Source organism: Doryrhamphus excisus, chromosome 1 (genome assembly GCF_030265055.1).
Source record: "Doryrhamphus excisus isolate RoL2022-K1 chromosome 1, RoL_Dexc_1.0, whole genome shotgun sequence".
Taxonomy (NCBI): domain Eukaryota; kingdom Metazoa; phylum Chordata; class Actinopteri; order Syngnathiformes; family Syngnathidae; genus Doryrhamphus; species Doryrhamphus excisus.
In genome coordinates, this window is record NC_080466.1 from 37,701,329 (window position 1) to 37,724,886 (window position 23,558).

At 40.9% G+C, this 23,558-nt stretch overlaps 3 protein-coding genes across 4 annotated transcripts; 1 reads left to right on the forward strand and 2 right to left on the reverse strand.

Annotated features, from left to right (window-relative positions):
* Positions 1 to 1,582: 1,582 nt before the first annotated feature.
* kiaa1328 (KIAA1328 ortholog) lies at positions 1,583 to 16,481 on the reverse strand. The gene is made up of 12 exons (XM_058070881.1): positions 16,354 to 16,481; positions 15,700 to 15,735; positions 15,361 to 15,587; positions 15,189 to 15,289; positions 14,930 to 15,045; positions 9,046 to 9,170; positions 7,956 to 8,305; positions 7,633 to 7,851; positions 7,347 to 7,442; positions 7,174 to 7,265; positions 6,803 to 6,911; positions 1,583 to 1,969 (listed from the first exon to the last, which is right to left on the reverse strand). The coding sequence occupies exons 1-12, from the start codon at positions 16,406 to 16,408 to the stop codon at positions 1,741 to 1,743; spliced, it is 1,755 nt and encodes a 584-aa protein (XP_057926864.1). The 5' UTR covers positions 16,409 to 16,481; the 3' UTR covers positions 1,583 to 1,740.
* Positions 16,430 to 20,291, forward strand: tpgs2 (tubulin polyglutamylase complex subunit 2). Its single transcript, XM_058070990.1, is given in 8 exon segments — positions 16,430 to 16,924; positions 17,034 to 17,113; positions 17,192 to 17,279; positions 17,887 to 18,027; positions 18,107 to 18,223; positions 18,332 to 18,495; positions 18,650 to 18,705; positions 18,707 to 20,291. Coding segments are annotated over 8 exon segments (885 nt in total). The 5' UTR covers positions 16,430 to 16,845; the 3' UTR covers positions 18,867 to 20,291.
* Positions 18,535 to 23,071, reverse strand: aqp7 (aquaporin 7). Of its 2 annotated transcripts, XM_058070969.1 has the most exons (6): positions 22,727 to 23,069; positions 21,267 to 21,393; positions 21,057 to 21,194; positions 20,860 to 20,978; positions 20,070 to 20,287; positions 18,535 to 19,994 (listed from the first exon to the last, which is right to left on the reverse strand). In XM_058070969.1, exons 1-6 carry the CDS (start codon positions 22,856 to 22,858, stop codon positions 19,802 to 19,804), a joined length of 927 nt encoding a protein of 308 aa, XP_057926952.1. In that variant the 5' UTR covers positions 22,859 to 23,069; the 3' UTR covers positions 18,535 to 19,801. The 2 variants fall into 2 exon arrangements, with proteins under 2 accessions (XP_057926952.1, XP_057926943.1); XM_058070960.1 differs by having other exon boundaries at positions 20,860 to 21,194; positions 22,727 to 23,071.
* Positions 23,072 to 23,558: the final 487 nt, after the last annotated feature.

Consider the following 23,558-nt stretch of genomic DNA (forward strand, 5'->3'; position numbering starts at 1 on the left):
CTCTACACCCTTACGAGGGTGCATGGGAGTTTGTGGACTTGGAAAAGGCGTTCAATGGTGCCCCCATGGGGAGTTCTAGAACTGCATTGTCAGCAGTCAGTCGAGGCCGTTCCTGGTGAAAATTGACCTCCACCAAGGCTGCCCTTTGCCGCTGATTCTGTTCATCATTTTGATGGACATGATTTCTAGGTGCAGTCAAGGCGATGACGGTGTCCGGTTTTGGGGGCCTTTGAATTTAACCTGTGCTATTTGCAGATGATGCAGTCCTGATGGACTCATCAGACTGTGACTATCAGCGTTTAGTGGGGCGGTTTGCAGCTGAGTGTGAAGCTTCTGCAGGATGAGACTGAGGGTGGCTTAGTTCAAGTATCTTGTTCACAAGTCACCAAAGACTGAGCTCGACTGGTGAATCGGTACAGCGTCTACAGTAATGCAGCCACTGTACCAAACGGAGAAGCCGAAGCTCTCAATTTAACCATCCACCTATAGTCATGAGTTTTGGGTCGTGACTGAAAGAACGAGATGGCGAATACAAGCGGCCGAAATGTGTTTTCTCCATAGGGTGGCTGGACTCAGATATAGATAGTGTCAGTCTCAGCCATCCGGGAACTCAGAGCTCCTCTCTCACATCTTGAGGAGCCAGTGGAGGTGGCTGGGCATCTAATCCAAATGCCTCCTGGACACCTCCCTGATGAGGTATTTTGAGCATACCGAGCAGAGGAGACGCTGGGGTAGACCTGGGACACACCAGAGGAATTACGTATGCTTTGGTGTCCCCCCCCAGTGTTTGATGTGATAACTATTTGCCTCAAATACTGAGCATCCAAAACATGCTCAGTGAATGACATACCTGGTAATTATGGTGGCCATGCAAAAAGTGGGATTGTGTACAGGTCCTTATAACATGGGGCCGTGCATTATCATGTTCACAGCAAATTTCTAGAGTTGAAAAATGTGGAGTTAAACTAAAAAGAGTGAATTTTTGGAGTTTATTTTTTAACCCTGACTACCACGTGTACTACCAGGAGTACTACCAGGCAGTGTCATTTGTTTGGAAGTTGATTTCCTTGATGTTCAGGGACCTGCACTGACACCCCCCCCCCCCCCGGAGTTGGTGAGTAAGTTTTTTTTTTCTTGTATTAGAAGCTCTTGTTGCATCCGGTAAACGTTTTTTTGCTCAGTCTGTTGATAAAAACTACTTAGTGTTAGCTAACAACCTTTCTGTTCATCATTCACAGTTCCTGAAAATGTAGGAATTGTTAAATAAATAAAATAAATCTGTCGTTCACGGTAAAATGTTCAGTGTAATAATTTTGCATATAAAATTAATGTCAACTATAAATAGTGTTAAATTAACTATATATTAAGTGTTGGCTTTTAACACCGGTTAAGAGTTAATATTAATATCAACTCCATTCTAGTCACATTTTACTCTCTAAAAAGTAGTATTTTAACACCAATAAGAGTTCAGTTTTAACTCTGAATGGGGTTAAACGATCAACTCCAAAAGCAGAGTTATATTAACTCTGCTGTGGAGTCAATGGATGGTCACGCATGTACACACAGATTGAGTTGATTTTAACTCACAGGCAGTTGAATTACAAGTTTATTGGTATACAAAAAAACATAATAGTTCACTCAAAAACATCTTCATTTGTAATTAATGTAAACAAAATAAAGTCACATGAGACATTTACAAAGTCAAAATAAAAAAAAAGTTATTAAACTTTGTTATTCTAGTCAACAAATAAAGAAAATATCCTCCAATATCTGACTTTCTTCTAAGTCCTGTTGGTGACTGAGAGGATAAGGCGCCACGGGGGTACGCAGGCTTCTGCAGACTGATTTGGGGGTAGTCAGGATTGGTCCACGTTGCAATGTTTTGGCCTTTCGGGCTGACGGTTTGCATTGCTCACACGCCGAGGCCGGACTAAATATGTCCAATAATTCAACTAAGGAAAAGTCCAGCCTGGAGGGGGAAAAAAAAAAAGAATGCGCTTGTTTGATTCAACACACAGTACTTTCTTTCTGCAGAGGCATTTTAGGAGCACTGCTCATCTTATGCTTGTAAACACCATTAATAGAAAACCAAATCACTCTATTGCTTGCCGAATTATGGACTGATCCCGAACAAGCGGCTTTAAAAAGCTAAAAGCACCGGTGCGCCCTAGCAGACATACACAATTTAATATAGGTGCGTGAGAGAAAAAACTGCAATAGAACCTTCTTGCCTGGAACAGAAAAAAAGGGGACTGTGCAGTGAAATAAATAAACCAAAACGAAGGAGATTAGGCTAATAGAGATTCAATCCCTCAGTCTGTCTGGCTTGTTAAATTATTCAGTATACGAAGACTGGAACGACGGCCACTCAAAATACAAAACATGAATTCTTCAAAGCATGCTCCACTGAAGTTGCTAACATAATTCTCTGCTAGTTTAAAGCCGCATACATTTGCATCACATGCAGCACTGCACACAGCTCTCCCGTGGGACCGCGCTTGGTATGCACTTGTTGATATGCATGCGTACGGTCAGCGGACCAGACATGATAGCGGAGCATCCAACTGAATGTTCATATGGAGGCTGTTTTTTTCAAGTTGAAAAGTTGCAGAAAAACCTTGGAATTGTTTTGGAAAATTGTCCTCATGTTGTAGTATTAGGAGGGTTAAATCAAGTGAGGCCCGGATAGATAACGTTACACAAACCCAAAGCTCACTAAGTTAATGTGTTTTCCTCATTTGGTTTCCTGCCTGTCAACAGGCAAAAGGGGGAGACTGAGCAAAAGTGAGAGTGAGTGGCCAACAGAGGGAGAGAGACGGAAAGCTTGGAAGCGAGAGCAGCTTTGTGGATAGAAGAAGGCGGCGAGGGAAGGAGGGGGAGGGACTTTGGCTGGGTTCCGTCTCGCGAAATGTGAAAATTTGCATTTTTATTTGTTGATTTATTTAACGGACAGGGCTCTCAAACAGCCATCCATCAACAAACGACATGCTGGTAATGAATAATGCATCACTTAACGGCGGTCACAATCTATAACAAGGGGTGGGGAGAGTGGGTGGGTGGGGGTATGCGTACAGTTTGGTCAAAGTGCTAGGGGAGCGTGGGCGGGGGGTGAATCGGGTGGCATAAGGCAGGAAAGAATGCCAATAGAGTTTCAGAAGGTTTATACTTTGTGAGGTTACAGTTTGAGGTGCATCCAGATGTTAATATATGATGGGGGCAAACCTGCAGTCAAAGTCTTTTAAAGCATGATAAACTTCAAAAGTGTTTGGCTTTTTCTTTGGCTTTTTGTGGGTGCTTCTTTTATGTAGAAGTAGAAGTGTAGTAGTGTGATGATCATCTCAGTCATCAGAGCTACACTGAGTGTAGGCAGGATTGCAAGGTTTATAGTGTTGTGTGTCAATCAATTATACAATTTATGCAAGGTTGGCAAGCCTGTTAGCGTCTTTATTCATGCTTGAACAATGATGGGGGCAAACCTGCAGTCAAAGTCTTTTGAAGCATGATAAACTCCAAAAGTGTTTGGCTTTTTCTTTGGCTTTTTGTGGGTGCTTCTTTTATGTAGAAGTAAATAGACGTGTAGTAGTGTGATGATCATCTCAGTCATCAGAGCTACACTGAGTGTACGTAGGATTGCAAGGTTTATAGTGTTGTGTGTCAATCAATTATACGATTTATGCAAGGTTGGCAAGACTGTTAGCGTCTTTATTCATTCTTGAACGATGCCGGTGCCAACAACTCATACAGAGGTCTGCACATATAAATAAATATTACAGTTAGTAGTAGTATTTCAAATCGAAGAACCAGTGTCTAAAAGAAAATTAATGGCAGGTTTTATTCTGCAAATGCAATATTCAGGTTTTCTTCTCATTTAGTTGGATAAAAAAACGTCAATAAAACTCCTCTGCATGCCTTCTTAGTTTTCACTCTTTCATTAAAGATAGCCATTTCATCCCGGCGCCCTCATTCATTTGCAGTCCGAACAGTACAATAGTGGGTGTGGGGGACCCTATAATGGCCACTGCATATATACTGCATGTCAATTTCCAGACCAATCAATAGCAGGCGGGCAATGGCAGGAAAGATGGAGATGAGATGGGCGGGTATGTTGGAACTGTCTCATTACTAACTGGCACAGGATTCATGAAAGGATTAAGAAGGTCACGTCATGTTAACCCCCAGCTTTGTTTGGCAATTTGCACATCAAGATTAAATGGGTTAAGATAAGATTGTCCCGAGAGGTGCATTATTGCTGGGTGAAGGTGCTTCATGTACCACGCCAAATGAATTGTGTTTACTGAGCCACTTTTTAGCATATCGTATGTGCTACCTTCTTTCAATGAACAGTGTTACTGTAATTTGTGCTACAGTATGTTGCATGCTGCAATAACATGGTGACAAAGATAACCTGACTGACTTGATTTAGGAGTGCAATATCACATACAGTTTCCTATTGTTTTTGTAATGTGATGGACCTCGCACCCCTTCAAATTTCTCTGAAAATAGGACGTTTTTCCCCACAGAAATTCATTCTCCATAAGTCTGTCAAAATGTATAAATATGAGGTCATATGGACAACATTCAGTATCTGTTTTAGCCATATGTCAAAAACAGACATATTACAGCGATACGCCCATAAATATAAGTTGTATTCCAGGTCATTCTTCCGTAAGTAAAATGTAAATATCTCATTCAAATCAAAACATTCTGACTAAATAAATGTTTTCTGAGAATCATAAAAAGGCAGAGACAGACCTCCTAATGACTGGTAGTAAAAGAACACAGTCTGAAGCTAAAAGTCCAACAATTTTAATAGGTGTTAGAAGTGCAAATGGGTGGTAATAAGATGTGATACCACGGGTCCCCGACTGGAATTAATAGGCATCTGCTGGAGCTCACAGCTTAATATGGCCCATGCACTGCTTTGTTTAAGAGTTACTCACTAAAAGCTGTAAACATGAAACTGTAAAAAAGACTTAGCTCCAGCTTTCTTTGTGCTGGAGAACATCATATAGAGTCGATACTGCATCTCTTTACACCTAGCACTAACATTAGCAGATTCTAGAAAATCTGATAAATGAGAAGGACAAATGGGATTTCAAGATGATAAACGCAATAAAACAGATTTGCAGCAGCACCACATTTACTCGGAAACAAGAAAACACATATGAACTTGGAATAGACAACCAAATGATCTGTAAAGTATTAGCCTAAATTCCGTGTTTTGTTTATACACAGCTAGATGGACTGTGTTGGGATATCATGCGCTATGCACTCCATGTATCACAATCAATATTGCAGTGACTTACTCAATGGATAGTACGGTCCAGCTGGTGTGGGGCATTTTTTCCAGTTTATTTTGAATAGGTGGAAAAAATGTTTCCATCACCGTCGGGTTTGTTTGTGCTAACAATTCTTCATTTGTATGTCACACTCCATTTTTGTCAGTAAGCTCCACATTTACACCACTAAGTCATGCCAGTGTAATTGACTTGCCCCCCGCCCCCATCTGCTACGAAGTTTCACTCCCTCCCCCAGCTTCTAAAAGCTGCAGCTCATCCTGTTGACGAAATTAGCACTAGATGTGAAATCAATGCACCCAAGAATGAAGGTAATGTTCAAAATGATTAAAATACAGCAAAATACTTGAGTAATGCATTTTATCATGAATATACCTGTCACAGCATGAATATAAAACCATAAAACGTTGAGGCTTTTTAGAGGGCTTTGTAGTGGAAATAGGCGTGTCACATGACGTGCATTTTTAGCTCCCTCATGGGAAAGCCTTATTTTCTCATGTTTCACCCCCACTCCCTACAAAAAAATAAGTGCAGCTTTTCTTTAAAGTAAAGGTTACACTATTTTTTTGTAAAGTCCGACCTTTCTGCGAATAACACCTTCTCTCAATACCCTTCCCAGATCATTCACGCAATTTCCATTTGTGTCCATCTTAAACCTGCTTCAAATGTTGGCCTTGCATTTTTCCCCATTGCAATGCAATGCTCGCCCTCACACCCCCCCCAAACTTACTTTTAACATCACTGCCTCTTGCCTTCTCCATCTCATTACTGTTGCAGAGAGAGGAGGGAGGGCAGTGTGTGCATCCAGAAGTCTGTTCAATTACACCTGCTGCAAGGTCCCTGCCAGGCGGACTAATGGAACGCAGCATGTCTCCTGACAGGCTGGCCGCAGTGCTAGCAAGCCCAGTAAAAGCTTCATTTAGCATCTTACAGCCAAAAAGTTAGCTGAACTAAGATGTGTCATAATTTGCTTTGGAAAAATTGTAATCTTTGCAAAATCTTGTTTAAAACACTAGGCTGTTATTTAAATGCACGTCAATACTCTTCCTGTAAAACGATTGAAAGTTCACACAGAAGTCCAATGACCGCCTCAGTGATTAAGTCACATGTTCCCTCCAGGTCTTTATGCTGATGTATATTGATTTCTAATACAAATTTGTCATGACTCATTATATAGGAATTTCACCATTAAACACCCAAACAGATGGGAAGTAGAACAAATATGGGTCAAACGCCATCAAGTAATTGCCATCCTGCCATTCTGTTAAACAACACACACAATACATTATTATGGAATTAATTATTTCTAGAATAATGAAATTGTGATCCAAATACCTACTTAATTTATATAGAACTTCATTTAAATATACTTATATGCATTTAAATATAACCATCAATTATGTTTGACCTTACTGAAACGTTTCTGCCAGCTTTATGTAGGATTATGCAACTTACCATTCATTTTGACAGTGCAAATTTCTGAATACAGGTTTGAATGTATTTACCTATTTTCAGGTGTCTTTTGTGTCACAGGTGCCGTGGTGAGCTTCACGGGACTTGCAGGCAACCCTACAGGTGATGTGGCTGTGTCCCTTTTTGACTGCACTGAGACTTCTGTTCAGCAATGCAAGATAGAGGGTGTGAGTAACAACTCTCATTGCAACACACGCCAGATAGCTTGTATTTGTCTCTGTGAAAAGTTAACATACAATACCTTGGCAGTGGTACCACCTATTTGTCTATCTGACTGTCCCATAATGTCTTCCAGAATATGTTTCATTTTTTGTTTTTAGCTGTGTAACTCAATGAATTTGGTGAGATAAACTATTTGGAGATAAGTATCAAAATGCATTCCATATCAAGTGAAAAAACTCACCACAAGAGTGAAGAATTTTGTCCAACGGTGCAGTTTGTGAACCACGGTCTTGTAAACACTGCTGTGCAGGGCGATCCTCTGTGCCACGGACACTGCAGACATTAGGCCCACCAGCAGCAATTTTCAGTCGTACACTTGTGGATTTCATTGTGTGAATGGCTAAGTGTGTCTACCTGGAGGGTAGATTTTGGTTGCGAGGAGAGTCTGGCTGTTGCGTTGCCTCATTTGCGGTTGAGCTGCTGAGTTTAGATTGGCAAGCTTCTTGAAACCTAGTACAAAAATAAATAAATGAACCATAAATATGAATGAACTGGATAATTTTGCCGCCCTCCATATATTGCCATATGCATGTGCAGGAGGTTGTTTTGTAAATAAAAAAATAAAAATCCTGATTGCATCAAAATTAGGTCAATAGTATCTACGGTAATTCTGTTACCTTTGGTTTTTGGTTCTGCTCACCTTTTACTGTCAAGGCGTGACTGGCACAACTGCTCATTCTGTCTGCGGAGCCTCTCCTCCTGATCAGCCAGCCGTGCCTGCAGCTTCTCTTGCTCCATCTCCAAGTGCATCTTTTGCAGCAGCAGCTGGTGCCTCTTCTCCTCCCAGTCCTCTCGGCCCAGTAGAGGGCTAGTAAGAGCTTCCTTGGCCTCAGCAGCCAAGCTATTCTCACCGTGGTGCCTGTATGGAAGTCTCATTATAGTATTATTTGTGTAATATTAACTGATTTGCATCTTTAAACTTCATAAAGTTGTGAATGCACACTTTTACAAGCTCAACAGTACCTTTGGATAAAGGTGTTCTGGCAGCTACTGTCAAGGGAATGGCCATTAGTTCTGCGTTGCTGGGTGCCATATCCACTGTCTTGGAAAGTGCCTTGATTGGGGCGCAATTCGCATTCCCTTGTCTGAATTCTATGCTGATTGATTTGCTCATCAGGGGGACAGACCTCATCATCAAAGGAAATGGGGGTAGGGATACTGACAGTTTGCAAGGCTCTTGTTCTTCCACTATTTCTCCTGTGCACTTGAGGCTGTTGCGCTGAAGTAGCGGCAAGACCGAGGTACGAGCCATCAAACAGTGGGCCATTAGCTTGGCTAGTAGTTCTGCTGGGGGCTTCTTGATTGCTGAGCACCTGGACACGGAATAAAAAGAACAATTAATACTTTTTGACCAATTCAGACGGTCTCTGAAAAATTGATGGGAGTATTTCAGCCAAAAGATGAGTCTGCTTCATAACCCATACACCGTGATGTAGAGCTGGGCCAAAGGTGGGATTTATCAGTGTTGAATTATGCACCATTCACACACTTCATTTCCACGTTTGTGCAGTAAAATGTTGCTAACATGCATTTTTTTTTTAATTTTAAGTACATTTTCTTAGAGTATATGCACACAATTACAATGACGTGTGCCATACGGCTTACAATATCCTGTTTAGACCTGACAGAGGCAGAAGATTAAGAGGCCAATTTTCAACTGAGCATTACTGGCAGGTAAACCAAGGTCAGGCACATTATGAGATAAACATAAGGAGGAAAAGCCCATCTTAGAGTTGACTAGGGTAGAGAGAGTGTGACTCATTTGCTGAGGGTCAGGGAGCAGACAAACACACATTATTCAGAGCCACAGCGGGACAATGAGGTTGGCCATGTCATCTATTCTATCTCCAGATGCTTACGCTGAAGAGTGTCTTCCCTTCTTAGGTGTGACCTTGAAAGAGTTTTACTGTGCTGTAATCATATCGAACCAAGTGACTTCAGGGGACTTTTACAGTCAATTGATATGCATTATTTTGGCACTTAGCCATAAATGAGCTGTTGCATGAGGTCGCAGAGACTGCTTTAGCAGCACATCAAGTCTAGTGTGTTTTACTTTATAGTGAGCTTGTGCCTGGCTAAGCTCAGCAATGGACTGGTTGAGCTTCATTTGTTGCTGAGAAAGGTACTGTTGGTAGAGCCCGAGCAGCTCCTGGCACTCTCTGTACTGCTGCTGAAGGTCTTAGGGTATCAAGGGTTAAGAAAAAGAAGAGTATAAACACAATCAAACATGTCTTCAACTACAGTACTGAGCTGACCGGAGCCAATGTGAAGAGCAGAGGTCGGAAACAAACACATTGTTGATTAAATAATATGGACAATGTTCATATAAAAAGTGTGTTTCGCTATCATGCTGACTTGGCTTCAAAAAGTGTCTGCTTTTAAAAGGTCACTCGATGTAGATCAGCCGTTTTTGTGAAGGAAAATGTTCCCTAAGGGGGAAAAGAAAAACAGCTGGTAGATTTACAAGACAACTCAAATGAAACCATTGTCTCTTCAATCACAGAGATGCCAGCTATTGACAATCAAAATCACAAAATCATTTTTTTTCAGCGGGGCCATTGCATACACAGCGCTATTAACATATTTAAAAATGATTTGACAACAAACAAAACACAGACCTTTGTCACATCAACATTCTTATTTGTACTGACCTCCATGCTCAGTGTCTACACCAAGACTAAATGGTGCAAAATGCATGAAACAATTATTTATTTTCTGACTTGTACCATTTTATTGATAGCTTTTGTTACTTTCACACCAATTTATGTCCTGAGTCTGCCTATTATTGAAGACTTTAAGTGTGCAAACTACATCAGAACTTACAGCAGCACAAACACAATTACAAAAAGGACACAGAACAAGTGGACAATAAATGGCGTATTTGGATGAATAAATCAGGAGCATTTATATCGTGCAGATCATACTGGGAGTTGTACTACTTTCCCGAGAGCCTCCTGTAGAAATCAGTAGTGCTGGCATCTCTGCAATCAGTTACAGGTCTGGGAATGTACAGACAGATCGAAAAAGGGGCCAGAAAAATCAGAGTTGCTGTTATGGCACAGAATTTTCACCATCTGGTTCGATCCATGCTGTGCTGAGCTGAGCTGTGCAGCGCCGCGCCCGGCTGACTGCCAGACAGAGAGTTGGCAGACACAAGAAAACTAATCTGGAGCGGAACTACTGCTGCGCCTCAGGAGCCCACTAATGACAGTGGCACCACCGCACCACACCAGCACATACAAAGATAATGAGCATGAGCTACACACAGACAAACTCATACATATTCTATAATCAACCTCTGTCTTGCTCTGCCTTTCTAGGACACACACACACACACACACCCAGAGCACCATTTCCCCACCTGCACTTACACTCCCAAATAAAAGCACGCTGTACACACACACACACACACACACTCCCACCCAAGCTGACCATAAAGTGTGTTTCCTCCAGGCCATATCTTTTTATTATGGTGGCCCTGCTACCCCAGCTGATGAGTTTCTCAGCATCCGTTTAAAAAAAAAAAGCCCAGATATTAAGAGGAAATCAAAGTTCAAAGTAGACTCGTATTGAAGAAATAGTTGGCAGAGCACTCCATAAGGAAACACACTTTGGTTGTTAGAGGACTTCAATCAGGTTGAGGAAATGAAATGGAGGGAAAGGGAAAAGAGGGGAGACAACTTTGAAATGAGGACCAGACACAAGACAAATGCAATGCAGCAGCTCCCATAAACATTGAGAAATGCGAGGAAACACTTTGATTGAACCCCCCCCCCCCCCCCACATCTAACTAAGGCACCCCCCCCTCCGGCACTGATAATGTCTATGAAAGTCTTGCTCCATGGAAGGCTTAAGGACATCACAAGGACATCACATCATGTAAACCGTTGCTGGGAGGTCTATTTATGCAGCATGAATAAGGACGGGTCTTGTTGGAGAGATACTGAATATACTCAGTCCGGCCTCTGCAAAATGCATGCTGTTCATATGCCAACATATTTGAATAAAATATAATTTCCACAAGAGTTCTTACCCGTAAAAAGAAAATATACAATACATGGCATTGAATACAAATGGCTGTAGAAGAGACCACACACAAACACTAATACACAATAAAGAATGACGTATCGCTGCGCATCAATGTTCTATTGCTTTACGTCAAATAATGTTCTGCTCGGCATAGTACATGTAGTACCAAACAAGCACTATAGCCAATCTAAACCAAAAAGGAGAAATACTAATAATGTCCTACTTCTGTGCCAGATGCTACACAAAACATGCTTTCTCTACAACCTTGGACATCAGCCAAGAGCCAAGTGCTCCACAAGCCTATGGTTTACATCAGAGTTGCGAATTGCCAACAATGACTTATTCCTCCCCACTGGTCCCAAAATACTTAGAATCAAGGGCTTGGGTTGAAGAGGCTTTAGACAGGGCCTGTCAAACTGATTCACTTCCCTGTCAGGCTGAGACTCAAATGAAATTATGAAATCCACTTCAAGGAGGAACAAATTTGCACAGGAGGGGGAGAGAATATTTTAAAGCCTACTTTAGCTCACAGAATCAAACAGATTGAGCCAGAAGCGGAGTGTAGAGCAGAATGGGAGAGAGATTGATGACTAGAAATGTGTTTGTAAGGAAGCAATGATGGGGAATTAATTGAAGCTGACAGCTTGCATAACCTTGTAAGTGCAACTGAACCTAGAGAAAAGTCATCCCCATCAAAGTCACACACAAAAAAAAACAATAGGAACAAAGCAAATACAAATAACAAGAAAATAATGACTCAAAATTTATCTTGCAGTCCACAGGTACTAAGCCAAAAGCACTCTCACTAAACACGGCAGTTCATAAAAATGGTGTGCCAAATATCCTAACAATGTGGTGCATGATTATTTTAGTAAAGAATGCATTATTTCAGCCATTTATATTTCACATTAAGATCTCATTTGGTTAAAATAAACGCTAAATGCATCCCAGACTTAGATGGATAGACATGCTAAATGCAGCATTTATATTACCTTGTAAATGGAAACAAAATACAAAATAACTACAAATAATGAATTGACAAAATCAACCATCAGGGTCACAAATAAATTAAACCACAAACCCTGTAGTACTGAAAATGTTCATAGCCTTGAAAGGTAATTATATTGCATACCAGGCACCAACTACACAATTTACCAAGTCAAAAGTACTAAATACAATAAATAATAGCCCTACAACCCCAAAATCTGCTTCGTTCAGTCTGTGTATTTTATGAAAAAATTAGAAATTCTGTCGTTTGGATTATTAGTAATAAAACTAAAATTAATTAAAGACATTATGATCATTATTGAGGGGAAAAAAACATGAAAAACTACTTGAATTGCACCTTAGTTAGGGTGTCTGTGAGAACGAGACAAGGTTTTAACATTACTTTTCAGAAAAGTACAATGAACAAATATATAACAATCTATTGCAATATACTAATTTCATATCTACTATATTACATTATTCTGCACTCTCTGTGTATGCTCCCGACCCTGCCCCCCCACAGAAACTGAGACTGTATGACTGATAAAATAGCTCACTCCTTTCATGATGTTGTTCTATAAACAAATGCGCCAAGGTGGTGAAGCCAATGCACAGAGTGAACTCTCTTTCTGCTGTTTGGAGGCGGGAGACAAGGGAAATAGATCTTTGTTCGAGACCCAAATGTCAAGGTTTAATTTGATCATGGGTTCATCCGAAACCGATGGATTGAATTTCAATCTCAGCTTCTGATAGCTTATCACAAAAAGCATGGATAAAAGTCCATTTCCACACTGTCCATCCACATTTCCACATTATTATTGTCAGAGAACAAGACAAACAATGGATTTGTTCTAGTAATCACGGAGCACAACATGAAAAATGATTCGGGGGGCACATTCAAACAAGACTTCCCACCTCTCCAAAAGATTACACTAAATGGAATTAGTTGTGGCTCCTGCTGTGCTTTGTGCTTTAATGTACAAAACCCTCTGAAACAAACTGAAATCTGTTCCAAATGTCAGCTGAACATTGAAATATCAAGGTTACCTTTTCCCTCTCATCCTCGGTGGCTTAGAGCTAAAGTTTCGCCCAACATTTCTTACACCCTGTAAACCCTAAACCTCGGTTAGATAAGATAAGCTAAGGCGTAAAAAGGAATTACATTTGACAAGCCTCTCTTTCAGTGTGTTTGCCTTTGGTGTCTCCTTAACCTTTCCGTGAAGTGCCAGAACCTTATCCCCAAGAAGTGTGGTTCATGACTCTTGCTCACACTTTAAAAGACTACGTTATCCCCCCCAGAGGTGCTTGGAACCTAACATTTTTCCCTCTCAAATAGCTTTTAATGGAGTTTAGAACTTTGGTGTAAATGCCAAGTCTGCAAGCCAGAGCACATTTAATTGAGCTGTGCCTTCCTAATTTAACGCACTTCCATTTCCAATCATACAATTTACCAGCAGGGTCAATTACTCTTCATATTTCGCAGCAATTTAGCCTCAACTGATTGCTGTGGTTTAACCTGAGTAGAATTTTAAAGAAGACAGCAGGGTGCACAAGAACATTAGAACATTGTTAGCTACAAATTACTGAATAAACAATGCGCCGGCTTAGTTTGTGTGAGGGCAATTGACATCCTATGCGTATAGGAAAGGTTACAAAAACATTCTGAAAAGACACACAACAGTCTTCTTAGCAAATACCAAAGTTAATAGATGCTTTGGAGTTTGGGCCATTGCTCCAACCGTGAAATTGATTTTGTGCACGACAGCAAATAAGCTGCGAGCATTTACAAAAGACAACTGTGGCAGGCGTCAAAAAATTGAAATGAATCTCCACATTTGTCAGCCTCTGGTAGTAGAACTGCGAAGGCTTTAACTAAGACAACACTGCCCCCTGTTGACTCTTTCTATGTTGCCACAGCTTCATGGGGTACATCAGTGAAATGACATGCAATAACAAGATTTTTGTCAAAACAATTTTCCCTTACAAAGATAGTACTGATCAGTATCCCTTGTAAAAGAATATATTATTATACCTCTGACCACTGATTGTAAATCTCGTACCTCAATGTGATCAGCGCCCAGAGTGTGCCAACAACACACAATTCTTTAAATTAAAAATATTCCTTCCGAGGCCTATCCAGTGCACTGTCACACTCACAACATATTGCTTCACAACTATTAAGAAGGTCATCAATACTGTCTTAATCAGATAATGAAGTGCGTGTGTAAAGAGAGTGAGGGATGAGCCATGATTTTATCCCAACCCAGACTTTTGTCATTTGAAACTTGTACCCACTGGTACATCCTCAAATGACAGGCTGTTTATTAGACTTAGTGTACATCCTATCGCTATGAAAGGCATTACTGTTTTTTTTATTTTCTTTTATATTGGCCGCACTGACGCTCGTCCTGTAAACAGACTCAGATGTACTAAGATCAATTGAGTTACCCTTTAAACAGGAAGAGATTAAAGGCAGAGAATCACAAACCCAATTTTAAAGTGCAAATTTAGCACAGCATGATACACACCCTAGGGATCTTAAGAGATAGCAATAGATTTTTTCCAAATTGCTCGAAGCATCATTACTAGGAAGTTACAAGCAAGGACCCCCTGGTTTCCTATAGCAGTGCAGAAAACTTTTGCAATCTCCATAATTCAGGCTCCTTTAATTCTGGCTATGAAACTGTGAAACGATTCAAATGATTACATGAAATTAAATGAAAATGTTACCAATTTGTAACCATCGTAGTTGGTTTCAGTGCATTCCATAACCTCCTCAGAATTTGAATTTTAAAAAAAGCTGCACCTCTCCTTTTGAGGATTACTCAGACCTGGATAACAGAGAATCTACAAAGACTTTTAATTACCTCCACAACGGTGTTGTGTTTTGACAATTATTCTTTTTTTTTTAAAAAGGATACTTTCTCTTTCATGTGCTATGACCAGGTTCTGTTGCTCCAGCTGTTGGATCTTGCGCTCGAAATGATCGTGTTCATCTTTAAGGCGCTGCACCGACTCATCCTTCTCCTCACTCACTCTGATAAAAAAGAGAATACAATGCTAGTGTAGTGCAAAGTTGCTGCACAAGTGGCCTAATTAAAGCAAGCAGGAGAAAAAGCAATATCTCATATGAGAGGGTATGATTCCATTGACATGGACTCATAACAGGAATTAGACTACCGGGCTAGCTCTTCAATGAGATTTGCAATGCGTCGTTTGTCTTCAGGACAGAGGTCTTTCAGGCCGACCTGGCTCTGGGCTCTGCTAATTTCAGATAGAACCTAAGAGACATGAGAAACACAATGAGTTTAACATTCAGTTCATCCATATTATAGCTAATTGGGGGTCTTACCTGGGGTATTGAGGGTATAGAACCTGATGAAAGGCTGTTGTCTGTGACTGCAGGAGCACTGGCAAAGTGTGATGTTTTTTTATTTAAATAAGAACACTGATCATTATTTAAATAGCAAGCTTTCTTGCCACTTTTTGTTAAAGTGCTGCCTCGGTTTTGCATCTTGGTGCTTTTTTTTATTGTGATAGTTTTGCTGACTGGTTTGCGAGAGACTGCTTTGTCCACTCCTGAAATTGTGAAAAGATTAGAGGAAGAGAATGCCATACAAGCATACAGTAAGTATGATAATGTTACTGAGAATATGTCAGAAATACTCCCAGCTGTAACATCTGGTCTCACCAGGAATGAATGCCAAAGGCTCCTCCTCGTCTGATTCTGTGTAAAAAGCAAAACAGGAGAAAATAATTGTGTGTTATTTTAATAAAGTAAATGATTTTCTGATGTTTCCACTTTCTGTTTCTTAGGGATGGTTAAGTGAGTTGATGACCACACTGTCCTAAATGCTTCAGGGGGGCTGGATATATTACGTTTTGCTTTTTTGTTCATAAATGGTGTATCATTGCAGTAACAACTAAGTCCAATTTTTTGACACCATTGTAATATGATCCAAAATAATAATACTTTACCATTTTTTCGTAGCAACAGCACAATTAAGTGAAATACAAGCTCGATACTACTACCAGCTATATTGCTTGCCTCTCCCTTGTTGCTCAGCGTGACAAAATAATGTAAACAAAACCAAGTCCGTCGGTACTTATACATATAACGTTACTTTACTTTTACTTCAAAACACATAATAACAAACTATTATAATCATTATTATGGTACGAGGTGCTTTGCTAGTTAGCTTTTACTAGTTTGCCAGCTAACTTCCTCTCAAACTTAAACTATAAGATGAGCAGTTTGACGGACCCTGAAAGTTCTACATTCAGGAACCGTGGTTTGAAACTACTGCATTTGTAAGACTGTGTTGAATGATAAAAGTAAACATACCACTATTCGTCCAAAATATTCCAGACTTTCCATGTTTCGTTGCAGCAGCCGCCATGTTGAAACACCCGCCGCAAGTGACAAGGAACCAAACGTTGCTAAGCGCGGGTGGTCCCGCCTCTTAGATAGAGCTGAGGTTCTGATTGGTAAAGTCTTCAAAAAGACGACTTTCTATTGGCTCACATGTGTATTTGTTTCTCCTGAAGATACACAGTCGAAATGAATAGTGCAAATTGCTGTCTGTTGCGAAATATAAAAGATAGTGAAAGGAATTTGAAATCATAATGGGTATACATTTTGCAGTAGATACAAAAGACATCGCCAACTTAATGTTGAAGTCATGTCACTCCTGTAGATGGCGGTAGTATTGCGACGTCGTGGATGTTAGCTGCTGTAAAAGCTCACAGAAGAAGAACCGTTGCCGGTGTTATGGACCTTGGTGAATGATTCGGAGCTGGGTGCTGCATCGATGGTGCCTCTGATTTTATATTTAAAATGATGGACGGGACAAAAGACAGCGTAGCGTTCAAAAGTGTTGCTGAAAGACTAACACTCGGCATTACTCGAATCCTTGGTGAGTATTTTTGGTCTCTGCTTTAAAACTGTAAACATCCTTGAGCATCACTTCCGCTAGCTAGGAGCCATATATTAAATAAATATATGTTTGTGAATTTTTTTGTCAGAGAACATGCCTGGTGTTGTTGATGTGCGTCTCGCAGAGAAAGAGCCTGCGGAGAAAAGGAGTCTGCTGTCGTGGGAACAGGTAAAGAAATACACAGTGACTGCAAATGTTTATAAATTGGTGTCACATAACTAACAAAGCATTTCTTTTCTCCCCCAGAAAAACAATTGTATTTTACCAGAGGACCTGCGAGATTTTTATCTGACAACAGATGGCTTTACACTAACTTGGAACGTTAAACTTGACAGTATGTGATCCAATTACAACAGTACAGTAGGGGTGTCACGTGATCTCGCGAGAACAGGGTCGCCAGGACCTATTAATTCATTCATTTTTCTACCGCTTTTCCTCACGAGGGTCGCAGGGGTGCTGGAGCCTATCCCAGCTGTCTTCGGGCAAGAGGCGGGGTACACCCTGGACTGGTGGCCAGCCAATCACAGGGCACATATAGACAACCATTCACACTCACATTCATACCTATGGACAATTTGGAGTCGCCAATTAACCTAGCATGTTTTTTGGAATGTGGGAGGAAACCTGGAGTACCGGGAGAAAACCCACGCATACACGGGGAGAACATGCAAACTCCACACAGAGATGGCCGAGGGTGGAATTGAACCCTGGTCTCCTAGCTGTGAGGTCTGCACGCTAACCACTAGACCGCTGTGCCGCCCTGTTTTGTGACTCGGTTTAATAAAAATCATTATTTTTTCATTGTACTGTTCTTGAAATTAATGTTAAAATTTTGCCTGGGTTTTCCGTTACACCCCTACAGAACATTAAGTAGTTAAAAAACCCCAAGGTTCCAATGCAAATGGCTGTATAGTCCCGCATTGTTCAATTCTCTCTTGCAGATGAATGTGTCCCATTAGGATTGATGACAATTCACAGTGTAGGCAAGTTACGGCCTCTCGTCCAGCCAACATCACTTTTCTCTCTCCCAAATGCACCTTCTCTGGCTGACGTGGACTGGGAGGAGAGCAGCTCTGAATGCGGTAAAGTTCACTTCAATATTCATTAGGGTGAGAATTCAAACAATCATTGTATTAAGCATTAATCATTGTGTTTCATCAGTGTTTGAGAACGGTCCTCCTCCTCCTCCACATTTTGATTCCCGGAGCTGCATCTTTGAGTTGGATTCCTGTGGCGGGAATGGCAAGGTGTGCTTGGTGTACAAAAACTCCACCCCAGGTGCTCCTGGATTTCTCTCATCAGCTGTAGATGTTTGGGTACCCACTTATAATACATTAATTTACGTTGTTTGTTTGTTTTTGTTGTTGTATTTTTTTGTTTTTGAAGGTGTGGTAGCACAGCAGAGTGAAATTTGGTTCCTGGACCGTGCTCTGTGCTGGCATTTCCTAACCGCGACCTTCTCCTCCTACTACCGCCTGATGATCACGCATCTGGGACTGCCTGAGTGGCAGTATTCTTTTACACCTTATGGCCCCAGCCCTCACGCCAAGGTAATACAGTTTACATGAGTACAATATTGAGTACACACTTGTTTTATTTTTTTTGCCATGCAATGTTTATAGATAAACTGATACAACATTCAAATTATAATAATAATATTAATAATAACATTATTAATAATAATAACATATCTTCTCTCGACAGCAGTGGGCATCACTGTACCAGCCGCTGACTTTCAGAAATGATCTCAGCCTGAGTGACTGTCGGAGACTCCCACCTGAACAAGCTCGACCCCACTAAGGCCTTTAAAACCAAAGCCAAGGTACCCACCCCGAAAAAGAAGCCATCGGCACCGTGCAGCCTAGCGAGCAATACTAAAAGCCAAAGCAGCGGAGCGAAACCCAGCGCAGTAAAGCGATGAAACTGGTTCTTTTGTGCACGCTAAACAATCACAGCTGTACTGTATCGTCGCAGTATTTAACCACTACATATTAGTAGTGAGAATCCATGCTCACGGCTTCTTTTTGCAGCTCACAAGCGGCGGCACCTCTGGTAAAAAAAAAAAACTATCAGCAGCATATAAGTGATATCTGCATTTTTTTTGTACTGCTTATGTAGTTGTATGACGAGGCTTGATTATGGTCATTGTAAATATTTAATTTTGGAACATATCATATAAATAATGACATAGAACGCAGTAATTTGAAGAAGATAACTGCATAAATAAGAACAAAATAATCCTGCAGGAAAAATAGTTTACACTGAGGAGTGTGTTTTTAACCATTTGAACTTAGAAAGGTAGAACAGTACAGGAAACAAGTGGATTTACAAGTGACTGTATGTAAGTCCATCGAGAAAGTCAGCAAGGTATGTTTCTCAAATAAATGGCTCAGCATGCTCGATCAGTTTAGGCTCAAGTATTTTCCAAGTAGTTCCAACACCTAGGTCACATTTGCACATTTTTGCCAGTAGACTTGTTTTTATGAATGTATGGCACCTTATTCCTCAATATAATATGAATATACTACTGAAGCTTATGTAAGAGGTATGTTTATGCTTGTGATATTCAGTCAGACCAGTTCAGTTTTTACACCAGCATTAAAACACTGCAACCTCTGTTGGTGAAAACATCTGTTTCGGGTATCAGCTTGTTAGCCGAGCCAACATTTCCCTCCTGTGTGTAAACAGGATGGTGAGAATTTGCATATAATAGTAAGTAGCCCTTTCTATTTTAAGTGATGCCGGTTTTATAAATTGTTAGTGTAAGATATTTGAGATGTTTTTTGTTTGATTTTCACAGTAAATTTGGAATGTTTCAACTGTAGACGTGCGATTCACGTTCATATTTGAGGGGTCTCACACACATACGTCATTGTCGATGTTTTGTTTTTCCAGCGATGCAGTCTCCTCTTCTAACTTTTCAACACTAGTGCATGTTTGAAAGACTGGAGGGTGGTGGAGTTCCACCAAGAGTTTGTAAATCCCCGCACCCAGCACACCTCCAATTGTTGGGGCAACAATAGGCACCCACCACCAACCATTTCCTGACCTGTACACAGCATACAAAACACTAGTAAGCCATCAAAGAAATATGTTTTGCATATTTGTTTCTTAGTGTCAATACCTGAACACATCAGGCCCCCAGCCTGCAATGGCAGTGAATAACCTCGGTCCGATGTCTCTGGTGGGGTTGATCGCGTATCCGCTGTTGCTTCCCAAAGAAATGCCGATGAGTAGCACCAAGACACCCACGATGGCAGGCTCGCTGGATGTTGCTGCTGGTTTGTTTTTCTGGTCTGACAAAGCCATCAGACACAACAGCAGCATTGCTGTACCAAAAACCTGCCAATCAAATGAAATCAACTTTATTTGTATAGCACTTGCAACACAAAGTGCTTAACAGAATTAAAAACAATTACCACAATTAAAAGGAAAAACAAAGAAACAAAAAGCCCCTCCCACTCTCCATACTAGACAAACACACCCACACACACACACAATCACACACAGTAGGAAGTCATGGCATGGCACTGAGGATCAACGAAATGCCACCTTTGGGGCCGTCCACACTGGGAGGAGCCGCAGGCCGTGCCTTCGGGGGACCAGCACCCGGGTCCCCCAGTCCCCCAACTCCCCCACATTAAAGGGAGGAACCCCCAGCCGGCCGGGTCGAAGGGACCCAAGGATGGTACCCCCTCAGCAGACCCGGCACAGCCCCCAGTGTGGAGGCCCCCCCCCCCCCCCCCCCCCCCCCCCGAATCAATACTGGAGTTAAAAACTAAAGACTAAAAGCATAAAATAGGACTAAAAAAGATAAAAACATAAGAAAAGTTTAAAAATAATTAAACGACAAGACAATACAATACAGAGGCAATTGTGTTGAAGTTGTTTCATGGATCCATTATAATAAATACCTGGTCAATGAATCCACCCAGCAAGGAGAGGTATGGTGCGGGATAGGTGGCAAATATACCAGCAGTTGCTTTGACACCAGTTACAGTCAGGTTTCCTCCACAATAGTCATGTATTGCCTCTGCAAACATGCACATCAATAATGCAATCAAACCAACTCGGTCAGTACTTAACTCTTCTTGCACATATGTGTCCATACCATAATATACAGCATAAACTGTCCCCGCAGCCAAAAACGACCCTAACAGCTGTGAAAAAACATACACAGGAAGCATCTTCCACACCAGGCGTCCATACGTACACATGGCGAAGGACACAGCTGCATTCATGTGAGCTCCTGGTGGCGTAACAGACATGACAGCATGACACATTTTGAGGATTCTTGGCTGATTCGGTTTCTTAAAAGTACCTGAAACTTTTCCTCCGACGTGAATCCCCATTGCAACACCAAGCCCAAAGCCTAAGTTGATGCTGATGTAATGTCCGAAAGCTCCTTGTCCAGTCACAACCTGCGCTACGGAACCCAGGCCAAAAACCTATAAACACAGAGGAGACATATTGTACTGTAGTTCACTGGTCACATGGGTAACGATCAAAACAAGTATTTGACAATGAATCACCAAACTGTATAGCAAGGGTCTCAAACTCAATTTACTTGGGGGCCACTGGAGCTAGGGTCTGGGTGAGACTGGGCCGCAAAACGCATTTATTAAAAACGGAAAATTATACAAACTTTTTCAGTGCTTTGGTTCCGATTTTCTACAATAAAAGCTCTGATAAAACATTCCACTGTTCTCAAATAACTTAATTTTTATTTTTCTGCGCAAAATAAGATGCAAAATAAATAAACAAATCAATAATAAAGAAAATCAGTAATAAATAAATAAATATAATAATAATAATAAAACGGCAAATAATAAAAACTTAAGAAACCACATATGGGTGGGTAGACAAATTATTTTTTTCAGATTAAAATGAACAAAGCATTATTAGAGCCCTGTAGACATGACAAAACACGACTATAGTCACATTTATACTCTTTTTATTTACAACATATTGCGCAACTGCAGGGTCTTGAGACACATGCTAACTCGAAACTGGAGAGCTAGCGACCTAAACGGTAGCCTCCAAGTTATTTCCTTTAAACTTAAAAAGCCAAAAAACTTACCACTTCCACACGGATAGGGAGGATAACTGTTAACAGTTATTTAACCTTTAACATGAACATTAATCAAAAGTAATAATTTTTTCTGGGTACATGATACCATACAGCATCCATATCAAACTTGCGCGGGCCGCACTAACATTAAATTTTCATATCAAGGCGGGGGCCTCAAACTAGTGTCCTGCGGGCCACATTTGGACCCCTGCTGTATAGGATTCCAACAGAAAACGGAAGCGTCTGAACTTTAAACTCTGCAGCCAAATCAGACTAACAGACTGTGAAAGCAGTGGAAAAAAAGGCTGACACTGAGCTATTCATTTGGGCCATTGGAAATATGCGGTTCTTCCTGTGGAGGTCATGCACCGTGAAGTTAAAAAGTAAAACATCAGCCGAGAGGAATGCTTAAAAATACACTGTACTGTATTTCACTGGCCTTGCCTATGCTTTATGTATCATCTCGTTCTAAATTTAGGATCAATTGTGACACAAACAAACATGTGACCGTGGCAGCCATCTCCACGTGGCTCGCAGCCTGACCCTTTTTCTACTGCCACCACAACCATTTGTCTTTGAGGCAAAGGGTGTTATGTCTCGATCACAAGGTTAACATTGTTACTCATTAATGCACCCGCCTGACTGTATATAAACAATGTCCATTTTGACACCATCTTACCACCACAAATGTGGAATAAATGATTTCTTACCATCATAACATATGTGCAAAGACATTCGGCAAGTCCAACTCGAACCAATTCATTCCTTAATCGAACGGATCGAGTTACAAGAGTCCCTTGTCGTTGCGAGACGCCTTGATCTGACTGTGAAAAGTCCTTCATTTCCTGTCTTTGTAGATTGACAGACTGTGTCAGTACTATTTATATAATGACTATAATTAAAAACTAAAATCTACAGAGATCTTGAGCTGTGCTGTCCCACATAGTCCGCAAACAGAAATGGTCTTTCCGACAGACCGTTATGTCCTCTCATCTGCTTTCACTCCTCCCATGTGCCCCCCCTTCAACCATGCATTCCACTTGGGATTTGTCCACATTTTATAGCTGTGACACAACCCCACTCCCACTGAATATATTAAAGGCAGCACACACAGGCAGTTACATCCTCCAATAGCGTTGCTTCTCTTAAAAAGAGTATTTGGCCAATGAGGAAACGGTCATTTGAAGCATGTTTTCTGGGCTGAGTAAAACATGGAAAATAAATCAATAGTTCACTATTTCATTTTGAACTAGTTCAGTTTCATTTTTTTAGGTGAAAAAGTGAGAATGAAAGTCTGACCTTGTTTTTATGAAAAGGCTGTGACATCCATCACCGCATAAAACTGTTCACTGTTTAAAATGATGTATTGTCCGAGTGGATTTGTAGAACAATATTCAATATTCAAAAAGCTTTTTTCGCCTTTGTATATTTATTTGTTTACACCCTGCAAACAGTGGCCACAACAAATTCATTCATTCATTCATTTTCTACCGCTTTTCCTCACAAGGGTCGCGGGGGTGCCGGAGCCTATCCCAGCTGTCT